Raw genomic sequence first — 13,056 nt, 5'->3', positions numbered from 1 at the left:
AAAAAAAAAAAAACCTCTGAGGAGAAAAGAGGAGGACGAGGCGGCGGCGGCGGCGGCGGCCGGGGCTTGTATTGCCCGTTCTTGATTCTGCGGCCGCTGTCATCGCCGCCCGTAAAGGGGAGGACGGGAAGGGAAGAGAAAAAAAAAAAAAACCACCACCAGAAAACGAGGACACCCTTCCGCGAGGGGGAAATAGGACAACGGAGCCTGGCAACCGTGCTGGAAGCCACCCTGTCTTAATTCCGGTCCCGAGAGCCAGAAGGAGCGGCAACGCAGCCAGGCCTGGTCCGCGGTCGCCCTGCGCCCCTTCCCCTTCGTCCCTCCGACCGGCGTCTTGATTAGCACTAGTGACAGCGCCGGAAATGATGCCGGTAAGCAGGATTGCGGGTGGCTGGGTGGGTAGAAAAGAGGGGTGCCGTTTATTGTGGGGGGAAGGAGGAATCATAGCGGGGATAATCTTTTCTCCGTCCCGGGTGTTTGCGACGAAAAGGCCAGCCAGAGGTAATCGCCGAAACAGGCTTGGTAACGATCTGAGATTTTCAGCCTGCACAGAACGTGATTCAATTGGAGGCGGTTGCAGCACCGCGCCGCACGTTTTGGTCCCCCCCCCCCCAAACATCTTTTCCCAACAGATGCAGGAAGGATTTTCCCTCCCTCTCTCTTTCCCTCCCTCCCTCCCACCCACCCACCCAACCAACCTTCTGGGCCATTAAGCAGCTGAATGTGACAGGGCCAGGCTGCTTTTCCCGAAGGAGGTGATAAGTTTAGATGTTGGGGTTATTTGAAGGACGGATCGGATTATATATTTATATGGTTCCTTTTTATATGTTTATATGGTTAGCTTCTCTCTCAACCCTCCCTAAGGAAAGATTGGCCAGATTTAAACCACCTCTGCCCATCCCCACTCCCAAATCATCAGTTGTTACTTCTTACAAGGTTCTTACACAACCTTACATTGCTATGTATGTTAGGTTCAGGGAAAGGTTGGTGTCTTTTTAAAAAAAATAACATTTAAATCATGGGAATGCTGTGCCCTTTCTGGTTTTTTTTTTTTGTAGATAATTCAGATGGGAAAAACGGGTATATGAGCTCTCTAGCCTTTCATCTGGCACAGTCAAGGGGTAATCTGAATATGCATCAAAGAAAAATACAGGCTGTGTGGTGAAAAGCTAGGATGAGACACCTTCATGGTGCAGTCCTATGTCTACTTTTGTATGAGTAAATCCCAATCCAGAAAGGTTTACTCATGACTGAGTATAGTTGGATTTCTATGTAACAGAAACAGGAAGCATTAAACGAGGCTGTATAGTTCATTCTGTACGTTTCTGTATTTATTTAAATAATTTGTTACCTCCTGGAAACATGTTTGCAAAATGTGTTGCTCATCTCAGCATAAAAGAATGTGACCTTGCCTTGGTTCTTTATCTTTTCCAACAGTGATAGGATTTTTTTTTTAATTTATTCTGTTTATCAGCAGTCTGGTTTCTCTTAGTTGGCTGTGCTTTATTTTGATATCTGTAAAGATATAATCCATTACTTATTTGCTTGGATTGGGAATTATTTTTCCTGAATTGCTCTTGATATGCAAAAGAAATAGCATGGTTCTCAGAAAGAAGTATACATAATTATACATTTCTTTTTATCTTCCAATAAATAAGGGAGAGGCAGGATTCCTTGTATTATTAACCATATCAAAAACTGCTTGAACATGAGAATATAAGTAAGAAATACATGTTGACTGTGCATAGTGAAGTTATAAAGTAATAGTTTCGATGAAATTTCTGTAGCATAAAGCATTTTAGTAAGAATGAGACAAACCTATTTGGTTAACTTCCCACTCATTCTGTGATGATGGTATTTTACAGTTGTGAAAAACAGGGATATTAGAATTAATGAATTTACGGAACAAGCAGATGATTATAGATCTCTGGAATGGAAAACATTTACAAGCATACATAATTGGGCAATAGCTTTATTAGCCTGAATCAAAATGTTGCAAAACATTTTGTACGGTTTCAAATTTTTGAGAAAGCATGAGTGATTTTTGTAGCATTTTGATTGGTCTTAGTTAAGGTATTACCTAACTTGTTTTTTTTCTCATCAATCGGCATGACTGTCTTTTTGTTTGGGTGTATGTAAACTTAATGACTGTCTTTGCAGTTCAAGATAACTTCCTGACTTGATTCAGTAGATTGTTCTTTAGATTGCATTCACTAAATAGGTATAAGGCATGTCACTGGATGTCGTTTTATGAAATATGCCATTTAGAAGTTTCTGCTTTCAAAGTATTAGCTTGCAAAATGATCATAACATTACTAGAAAGCAGATGTAAAATGAAACCTAATCATCTTTACAAGTGTTGTACCATTGAAGTGAACCTTCCATTTTCTAAATACTGTATGATTTCTATATAATTGTGTTTCTTAATCATTTTCTCTCAGATCTCCTTTCTGCTTTTAAAAATTATGGAGCACCCCAAAAGAGCTTTTGTTTCTATTGATATTTACTATATTAAAAATTAAAATAGATACATTCACTGATGCTATCATTTCTCACAATTGTTTGATGGGATTTTAATATTGTATTATTTTTCAACATAGGCTGGCAAATAGTTTTGATTTTGAGGACTCCTGAGAAGGTCTCCCAAGGCCACACTTTAAGAAACATTGTTCTATTGTATAAAGGTTTTAACATTTTTTATATTTTAATATTTTCCAATATTTCTACTCTTTTTAATATTTCTATATTTTATATCCACAAATTCATACATGAACTATAGCAATTTGATATTACATTACATTTACATTAATGAATGAATGCTTCAGATCTTTTAGGAAAAAATAGTAGCAAGGAAGAGAGTTTCCATAAACATGGAAGAGATGTCTCACCCATTCCTATAAGTGAAGTCCCCTCAATTATTGCTTTATTTACTTTTTTTTTAGTTTCAACCTGCACCATTGTTATTTAGTCCATACATTGACTTACCAAGAGTAATAAAGACACACATGCCTAAGGCATCATACATTATATACATTGTAGTACCCTAGTATACACTGATAATATATTGCTGTTCCTTTTTAAAAGTGTGATTGTGTAGGCTGTTAAGAAGACTTGGCTCTTGTCATAATCTCTGACTATTAATAAATCAAAGTCAAGGGTTTTGGAAAACAACACCATAGTGGCTATTAGATGATGAGCCAATAAAGGTTAATACCTTTTCTTACCTAGGGGAAGTTTTTCTGAGGCTGGATTTTGGCTCCATCATCAAAGGAGCTCACTTAGAACAAGACCAGGAATGAATCTACTCCCTAATTTTTTTAAAAAAATAAACATAGTTATTTAGATTGCTCACCCCTAATTATTAAATTATATTAGGCCAAGATCGCTTCAGTGCTCTTACATTGAGCTGAAGATTGGTGCTCAAATATCAATAATAAAACAAACATAGTGACTACATCTGAGAAGTATTTTGGGTTTGGATAAAAGACTTCAGCTGCAACAGATAGAGCTGAATTGGGAATTTATACAATTTGTTCTTTATCTAAATTCAGGGCATATAATTTTTGGTCCAAAGTTAATGCTGTGGAAACTAACAGACTCCCAAAACTGTGTGTGTTAGAATAGACAAAAACTCAATAAAAGTTGAGTTTGAATTGTACAACTGACGAATTATATTGGGAGTGTGATCTCCCTGTCTCCTATACAAACTGGAGAATAAGCTAAAAAGATTATTGCACAAAAAATATTTGATATTGAAGCACAAAAAATGCAGCCATCTTCAGTAAGGTTGGCATATAAATGTACTTTTCAAATTGCCAAATATCTAAACACAAAAAGCCTAAACATCTTAGGGCAGTGTTTACAAATGCGAGCTTTAAAAAGCTTGGATGACTGCTTAAATATGAAAGTCCTTTGCAAAGAAGTCACTTGCATTTGTGGAACTCCAGAGATAGAAGATACAATACATATTATTTCAATGTCAACTTTATAAGAAAGAGAGTGATTAGTATCTTGGACCACCTATTGGGATTCTTATATTAAAACAACATATTTCATATCTGGTCAGAATTTTAAAATCACATATAACATGGCTCTATAATTGAATAAAAGTCTAGTTGAGGTCTGCATATGTGGATCCGACCTGGGTAAATTATACTGGTAACATAGAAATATTGTTTACATTCTTTATTCTTATTTAATCTGTTTCTTTTATTCTATTTTTACATATGATTTTATCAATGTCTATGGCTTACATTTTAAATTATGTTAGTGAGAAGTTTGTCCATATAACATTTATTTTTGAGTAAATTTTTATTTATTCAGAAAATTAAGATAAAATACAAATTCCAAAAAATTACAAAAACAAAAGATTTACAAAACATTAAAAAAGTACATTAAAAGAACAAAGAACTAAATCATATATACATATATGGTTGCCTCTAGTTGAACACTGATAAATATGTTGCAACAATATTAGTTTCTTACCCTTGCGAAGCATACCCAAAATTTATAAACTTCAACATCTATTTGCAACCAATTTGACCTGTCATCTGTCTACTCTATATAAAAGCAAAGTAATTAACAGTTGAACCAACAGCAAAATTAAACTTAAAAGTCCTCTGTTAATGATCTATTATTGTATTTAACTCATAAAAAGTTACAACGGCTTCTTATCTATCATAAATCACCACAATCATTATCTCTGATCCTCCCAGGAGCAGATATTCTCATTTGATAGAATAGAATAGAATAGAATAGAATAGAATAGAATACCTTTATTGTCATTGCATTCCACAAATACAATGAAATTTGTAAGCTACTCTAGCACAGTGCCCCAAACACCACATCACAATCACACTACAAAGTATTTAAAAATTAAAATAATTATAATAATAATAGAACTAAATCACAAATGTACTGTTTGATTCAAGACAATTACTGCCTTGGAAAAGAAACTGTTTCTCAATCTATTCGTCCTCATTTTAAGACACCTATAACGCCTCCCTGATGGTAACAATTCAAAATATGAATGTCCAGGATGAAAACGGTCTGTGGAGATTTTTAGTGTTCTAGAGAGGAGTCTGGTCTTCGCAATCTCTTCCAGAGAAGAAAGAGAGCAACCAATGATTTTTTTTGTGCTGTGTTTATAACTCTCTGGTATATCTTCTTATCCACTGCAAAGCATCCAGCATACCACACTGTTACACAGTATGCCAAAATGCTCTCAATAGTAGACCGGTAAAAAGTAACCAGCAACTTCTCACCCAGACCACTCTTTTTCAGCAACCTCAGAAAGTGCAGGCGCTGTTGGGCCTTCTTTGCAGTGGCCATAGTGTGAACCAACCAAGTAAGGTTGTCGGAAATATGAGTTCCTAGAAATTTAAAACTATGAACTCTTTCCACACAGTCTCCATTAATATATAGTGGGAGATGCTCTGCTTTGCATCTTCTGAAGTCTATAATCAATTCTTTGGTCTTTTTGATGTTCAGGTTGAGGTTATGACTCTTGCACCACAAGACCAGTCTGAGAACCTCTGACCTATAGGCCGTTTCGTCGTCTTCTGAAATGAGTCCCACCAACATGGTGTCGTCTGCAAATTTTATTATAGAGTTAGTGGGACAAGAGGGAGTGCAGTCGTAGGTATAGAGTGAATACAAAAGGGGGCTCAGCACACAACCCTGTGGAGAGCCAGCGCTGAGAGCAAAAGTGGAGGAAAAATAGCTGCCAATCCTAACGGTTTGGAGTCTGTTAGTAAGAAAGTCCTTTATCCAACAGCAGATGTGAGAGGAGAGGCCCATTTCCAGTAACTTTTTAATCAGTATATCCGGAATGGTGGTATTAAAAGCCAAGCTGTAATCAATGAAAAGCATCCATACACAGCTCCCACTATGCTCCAGATAGTCCAGTGCAACATGGAGAGTCATGGCAATAGCATCCTCTGTGGATCTGTTATTCCAATAAGCAAACTGGTATGGGTCAAGGGTCGATGGGAGACAATCCTATATATATTTTAAGACCAGTCTCTCAAAACACCTTATGATTATGGGTGTGAGAGCTACTGCTACATACTTGATTCTTCATAAGAAAAGTTTTCCTTAAGATTTTGGTTGAGAATTTTCTCAACAATTGTATCTTATACTCCAGAATCATGAAGCTCTGTTGTCTATCCATCTACCCCCCCTCCCAAATAAACATTCAGTCCAAATTGTTTTCCAGTTAGGTATAGTAAGTCCATTCCCCAATCACCATCAATCGTCTTAAGAAAGTCCAGTTCATCACTCACTGATACTGTTAACTCCAAATCTGTAGAATCCAATCCTCTTTCAGCCTTTTTCAGTGCACTTGCAGTTTCCAAACCAAGTTCCTTTTAAATCTGTCAACAGCAGTTTAGATTCCAATCCATCCACTTGTGAGTCTAGGCAAGGGTCTTCAAACTTGGCAAGTTTAAGACTTGTGCACTTCAACTCCCAGAATCCCTGAGCTAATATGACTGGAGGAGGAATTCTGGGAGTTGAAGTCCACAAGTATTAAAGCTGTCAAGTTTGAAGACCTCTGATCTAGGGTTTGACTACAATTGCTTACGTTGGGACATCCTCTTTAGTTTGATTTGAACCATTATTTTCTCAATTTTTTTAACCAAAGTTTTCAATTTGCATTGGGAAAAGCATTTTTCCCAAAGGCCTCCCAAAAGGCTTTATCTTTAAGCTGGTGCATTGTTTGCATTTTTAATATAATCCTGTAATTGAATATTTACAACCAGACATAAACAGTTCCTTTCAAGAACAGGGGAGTTAGATATACTGTAACAAAGTAGCCACAGAAAAAGTTGAGATCTCACAATAAAGAAGGATGGGGGGGGGGAAAATCCATCAAAAAAGAGCTTTTTAAAAGTTAAGAAGATAAGAAATACCTTTAGTGAAAATCTAATGCTAATGTGACTCCAAACAGGTCACTTTCACTACCCAGAGAATAAAGGTTGACTTCCATACAGAAAAAATGAAAGTAATTCAAAATTGCAGAGTAAAACCATGAAAAAAACGTTGAAAAATTCATGTTATAATTCAACAAAGGGTTAGAACAGGGTTGCCAGGCGAGGCTCCATCCAAAATCCAAGTAAGAAACCCTTAGACTCCATTGTTATAGAGAAAAGGACTTTTACTGGAAATCAAGTGGTAGCATGAAAAGAATTCAAGATCTGAGGCATTCGGCGCAAAAATCACATATTCAAAGTTAATGGCAACGTTTCCACCCGCAATAGTTCAAACTGGCCATCTAATCTGAGATGTGTATAATGTCACGTGGGGCATCTTCAGGTGGTATTTCAGACATCTGGCTCGCCAGGGCGGTTGGTCTTGGCTCGCTTAGATAAGAAGTTACAGCAGCTCAATAAGCAAGTGAGAAAGTTTCCCCAAGTTTTACAATTCACTATCTCAAGCCTCCAGCACTCTCCCAACCGCCATAAAGCCCAATTAATTCCCCCCGTTTTTATGGCAGCCGGAAAGACAAGTAGAAGAAGGATTCTTGAAGGCTAACAAGGGCTGTCAAACTCAATTTCATTGAGGGCCACATCAGGGTTGTGTTTGACCTTGGGGGGCCAGGGTGGGTGTGGCCAGCTTGACGTCACTTGTATCAGGGGCATCTGTTGTGGCGCAAGTGCTCTGCCAGCAAAACGGGCTCCCAAGATCCATTCCTGCAACCCTCTGTTCAGCCCTTCTGAGTTCCATTTTCACTGGCAGAGCACCGTGGGCGAGTCCCTTGCTGTTTCCAGGATGGCCTCGCAGGCCAGATCTAAGCCCCAGGCCTTGAGTTTGACATCCCTGGGTTAAGTCACTTAACTTTTAAAAGAAAGATTGAGATAAAAAAAAATTCAAAAGCCTTGAAGCACTCAGCAGCAGTACTCTTTGGCCAAGCTGACTAGGAATTTTGGGAGGTAACTCTTGAAAAAGGATATTGTAGAGTGGAAAATGAAACATGACACCATGATTAAGTACTACACTAGTTCTATCAGGAAAGAATGTAGCATCTGCATTTTTTAAAAGCTTGGGGTGAAGATGAGTAAGGGGAGATATGTCAGGCATTTAAAATCATGCATGTATAATTTAATATGGGTAATATTTTTTCTCACATTGTTAGACATTGGGTTAATCTATTAAAATTAGAAGAAGAGATGATAAGTATAGGAAGCCCTCGTTTAATCATTACAACTTTAATCATGGAATTTCTATTGCTAAATGATATGGTTATAAAACGCGATGTCACATGACTGCACTACTTAGTGATGGCAGTTCCAGTAGACCCCAGTTAAGCAAAGACTGTGCGGATCATTAAGTGAGGGCCTCATGTGATCATGATTTCTGACTTTCTGCCTGCTTCCCCATTAACTTTGCTTGTGGAAAGCCAGTAGACAAACTGTGATCACATAATTGTGGGACATCATGAAAGTCAGAAATTTGGGCTAGTTGCTGGTGCCCAAATCTCAGTCACATGATTGCAAAGCTGAAACTTTGAGGACCAATTGTAAGTATCATTTGTGCAGAGACCCAAAGCAAATTTGAACAATCACTGCACAAGTGGTTGTTAAACTGACCAACTGTATTGCTTTGCACAATAATTAAGCTGTGGAATTTGCTGCCATTAAATGTTGGTTGAAGGAGAATAAGACAAATTCATGGAGAACAGAGCCACAATTGGTAGCATGTCTTGAATACCTGATGCCAGGGAGGAAACATTAAGTAAGGCTGTAGCTGCATTGGTGGTCATGTGACATAGATCCTTTTCAGTTTCTAAGATATAGTAGTATAGGCTGAAATTGTCAAATTAATAGCCATTTTAATAACTTTAGAGACAATCACGTTAATAGAACAAGACAGATATAACATATTGGCTTTCATATTCAATTATTATCATGTATTTCTTCTAAAATTAGTATTTGATGATTTCTAATTTTAGGTCATAAGAACTTTAGATAGAGAGACTCATTTATATTGCCAACATTACTTTTATTTCTGTGTAACCAAATGACCCTTACATGTCATTTGGTTAAATAATAGCTTCAAATAATTCAAAACATTGATGATAGGATATAATTCTAATAGCATCTTAACGCAATATAAGATTTGGAAAAGATGGCACTATCTAAGTTTTTCAAAGTAATGCCATATGTTTCCAAAACTTTATCTTGAATACAAAATAGAGGAATAAATTAAAATACATTTTGAAATTGTAAGGAGAAATGTTAAAATCTTAACTCTACAGTTGCAAGTAGTTCTTGAGGTATGACAGGTCATTTAATGACTGTTCAAAGTTATAATAGACCCTTCCAAAAGCTACACATGACTTTTTTTCAAACTCTGCAGAGCCCACCTAGTCATTTGCCCTTATGACTGACGGCAGAGATACTGCAGCGCGCCCATCTATCTATTTCTCCCCCCCCGTTCTCCTGCCAGGTCCTCAAAGGCACTAGGCCTGTTTTGCCCCTCCATTGGATTCCACACAGTTCTCCACAGCTCACGATCACTCACCTTGTGAAGATCTGCAGAGCTCCGGAGGTGGGGGAAGGGAGGGAGAGGAGGTCTCTCTTGCTGAACTAGGTGGGAGAACTCTACAAGCAGCATCTTTTTCGACCCAGCCACCCATGCAGCCTAGCAACAAAGCTAAGCAGCATGATCAGGGAAAGCCATGTGCTTTGCAAAGAACGTTTAATTCACCAGCAAAGCAATCTTTTCCCTTCTGCACAGAGAAATTTCTGTGTTTTGAAATCTGAGCTAGTTCTGGTCAGCCTTGTTGCGTGGAAGGGTAAAAAAGGCTGCCTTGCTGGTGAATTAAACGTTTCTTTGTAAACCATAGAATTTTCCCAAGCTAGCCAATCATGGTGCTTAGCAGGGTTCCAAGTAATACACCCATAACAAACATAACTCTGAGGCAGGTGAATTCCTCAAAGAACAGTTTTATTGGATATACCATGTTGGCATAGAGTGGTGAAAACTGACTCTGAATGTTTCCGCAGTTTTCACCTAATTAAAAGTAAAAGTTTTCCCCCTTCCTCAAACAATCAGTCACATGGTCCAGTCACAGTGTCGTCCAGTTGCCTGCCTCTCTCCAACCACCTGTGGGAATGTCCTTGGTTCCCAGGAGAAAATATTTTGTTTGGCTACAAGCCCCAGCTATCTCTATTCCCTCCCTATCCCACAGCTCTAGTGTGGCAACACTGAAGCCTCAGAATGGCCTCAGTCAGGTCAGCTTCAGGGTTGACAGCTAGCTCAGATTTCAAAATACAGAGGTTTCTCTGCATGGAAGGGAAAGAGCTGCTTTGTCCAGAGCTAGCTCAGATTTCAAAACTTTCTCATTTTCCCTTCCTTCCCCTCCTGAGCTCTGCAGGTCTTATACAGTAAGGGAGCAATTGTTACAGGCAAAGGAGGCCCAAGTGAGTATGGGGACTCCAAGGGATCGGAAGTAGAGCATGGGTATTTTAGGAGATGGGGGATACCTTGAGAGACCCAAGGCAGGTGAGCTTCTGCCTGCACTAGGCCCTCCAGGGTTACCTGTGAAGTACCCCATGCACACTTAATGACCTGCATGTTTGTTTAACAAATGTGTTGGGGAAAGCAGAGATGAGAGATCATTAATTGATGTGGCTTATTTAACATTTATCCTGACTTCAGACATTAATGGGCAGGCTGCAGTATAATGGTTAACCTTTTTTGGACAGCACTAAGCTTTTCAATACTTTTGCATTTGGAATACGTTTACTGCCCATCTGTATAAATGACTATTTTTAACATTATTTTTTTTCATAGTGACAATGTTGTTAAAGTAATTGTATTTTGGTACTATTAATAATTGATTATACACTAAGTATGATCACAAAGAAAAATTATTCTAAATGTGATAAAGTATTTAACATGCATATAAACATAATCATTAAATATTAAACATTAAAATTATTTCATTTTTCATTTTAATGTCAAATTTGGGATTGATGTCCTTCAACCACAATTCATTATCAGACTTTAAACTTAAAGCTTAAAGTAAAAATATCTTTTAATACTACAGGCAAGTGATTTTCTTTCTTTCATGAGAATATGATTGACTACACTAAAAACAATTCATCAAATTATAAAGTTTGAAAAGTTAATAGGAAGGTTAATTTTAAAAAAATCATTTGTAGTTTGATTAAAATCATTTTGTTCTGCCAGAGTCATTAGTATTCACTTTTATTGAATTCAAATTTGCATTTGTTGTGAATAATTCCAGTTTTTCCTTTATACACAACATGTATATTGTACATACTTACCTGAAAGGATTCATTATGTATACATCAATCTTCAAATTTATTAAGTCAGTGAATCATAATCTTGTCAGCTTTCAGAACATGTAAATAATCTCCAAATTTTTCTGTCAGCCCTTTTAAATTCATCTTTGAGAATAGTTCAGGAAATTAATAGAAATCTTCCTGCAAGATATGTTATTAGATCTAACTAATTTACTATTGCAATTAATAGTTACAGTACTTGCTTATCCTGAAGTTTCAGGTTAATTTAATTAAGGTTCTGAAAGGAATCCAGGAATCTGGATGAAATAGCAAATATATAAAAAACAAAAATAAGATGCAAAATAAACTTGGTCAAGTTAGAGAAGTATGTAATTGTATTAAAACGTTATTTTCTGTTTAATTCAATGACTACGTTAAATTCTCTCACTTAAATTCTAACTGAGACAGTGGTTAATACTACACATTTGATTAAGTGAATTCTTCTTGTAAATTTACCTAATTAGGTGAAACCCAATCCACAATATCTGCTTGTCACTAGGCTCTGTCTTGTTTCAGTAGCCTGGCTTATCTTCACACGTCATTATCTCTTGTATTCATTTACTCAGCATCTAGAAGATGCCCATTTAAGTAGATTCTCACTGCAGCCTGTGCACAGGAACTATTTTAGATTTTAGTTTTCACTGTATATTTTATTTTTTAAAAACCACCTTTTTTTCTCTGTTATTTACACATGAGGAACCCTTTAAGAATGATTCTTCAAAACCTCTTAAACTTACCAAAAGACAAAGATTGTCAACATGGCAGGAACAGCATAAATCAGAGAAATAGAAAAGTAAACAAAATAATGGAAAAAAAGGTGAGAATGAACGCTTTTTTCATTATCGTGATGGTCTCACAACAATTCTTATAGTTCATGGGGCAATTTGCAATTATGTACTACAGACATAGTAACATTTTCATGTTTAGAAATTTACTGTTTGTACATGAATTTGTTTTCACTTGCATGTTTAAATTTTGTACTTGAGGTTTTTTACATAATATTTTTAGAATATTGTTACAATCACATTGTCTTGTAGATACTAGCTTACAAATTAAAAATTATGTAACAAATATTGATAAGGACAGCAGAGATTTTTGAAAAGTAGCATTTTTCTACATTCCTCTCATATTTATAATATTCCATAATTAAAAGCATTCTGCTTGTAAGACAGGTTTTTGCTGTTGTTTCTTAGAAAATAGATTTTTTGGGCTTTAATATCTGTGTGTGAATATTTAGTAGAAAATTCATTTTTCTACTATTTAGGATCCTTTATTTATTGCATTTAAAGAGAATTATCTGGTGCCCTTGACACTTGTATATTATTTTAGGATTGCCTCCTGGTAAAGAATAAAGGTGCAAAACAATTGTTAGTATTTTTTAACTCTGACAAATATTTATCAGGTTGAAAAATAATGCACCATTTTGTAGTGAACAAGAGGCTATTGTATAGTCAGATAGTTTTAGAAGATTAGTTTCTGTAGTCTGACCTTGCACTTGTAATTTACAAAGTCATGCCTTAGGTTATTTTTACTAACAGTTAAATGGCTGTTTCATTTCCTGAATTTGTAGATGAAACAATAAATTTGAATTGTCTAGTGTACTCATTAAATCTTAAAATGTCTGTCTAAAATTTTTAATGCAGTCTCATGACACATTTCAAAGCCACTCTTCAGATCATTCATAAAAATACCCTTAAGGGCATTTTACATGATCGTTGCTTTGTGCAATTGTTCTTAATTTATT

General features: G+C 36.5%; 1 protein-coding gene and 1 long non-coding RNA gene across 11 annotated transcripts in view; both read left to right on the top strand.

Annotated features, from left to right (window-relative positions):
- The window catches only part of LOC113413660 (uncharacterized), a 301,334-nt gene that overhangs the window by 26,360 nt on the left and 261,918 nt on the right, over nucleotides 1–13,056 (top strand). The gene's annotated exons all lie outside the window — the stretch shown is intronic.
- Nucleotides 19–13,056, top strand: part of PPP1R13B (protein phosphatase 1 regulatory subunit 13B) — a 56,928-nt gene continuing 43,890 nt past the window's right edge. For 4 of the 10 annotated variants that reach the window (XM_087952227.1, XM_087952225.1, XM_087952228.1 and 1 more), the window contains exons 1-2: nucleotides 19–371; nucleotides 12,009–12,129. In XM_087952227.1, coding sequence (XP_087808353.1) covers nucleotides 12,022–12,129 — 108 coding nt within the window. In that variant the 5' untranslated portion in view covers nucleotides 19–371; nucleotides 12,009–12,021. Of the gene's footprint in view, nucleotides 372–12,003; nucleotides 12,130–13,056 lie in introns of those variants that run through there. The other 6 variants (XM_026670101.2, XM_026670099.2, XM_026670100.2 and 3 more) reach the window with 2 other exon arrangements.

The sequence above is a fragment of the Notechis scutatus genome, chromosome 1 (genome assembly GCF_049901735.1).
Source record: "Notechis scutatus isolate UNSWTSFEM ecotype Mainland chromosome 1, rNotScu1.2, whole genome shotgun sequence".
Classification (NCBI taxonomy): domain Eukaryota; kingdom Metazoa; phylum Chordata; class Lepidosauria; order Squamata; family Elapidae; genus Notechis; species Notechis scutatus.
This window is presented reverse-complemented; position numbering and strand designations above follow the sequence as displayed.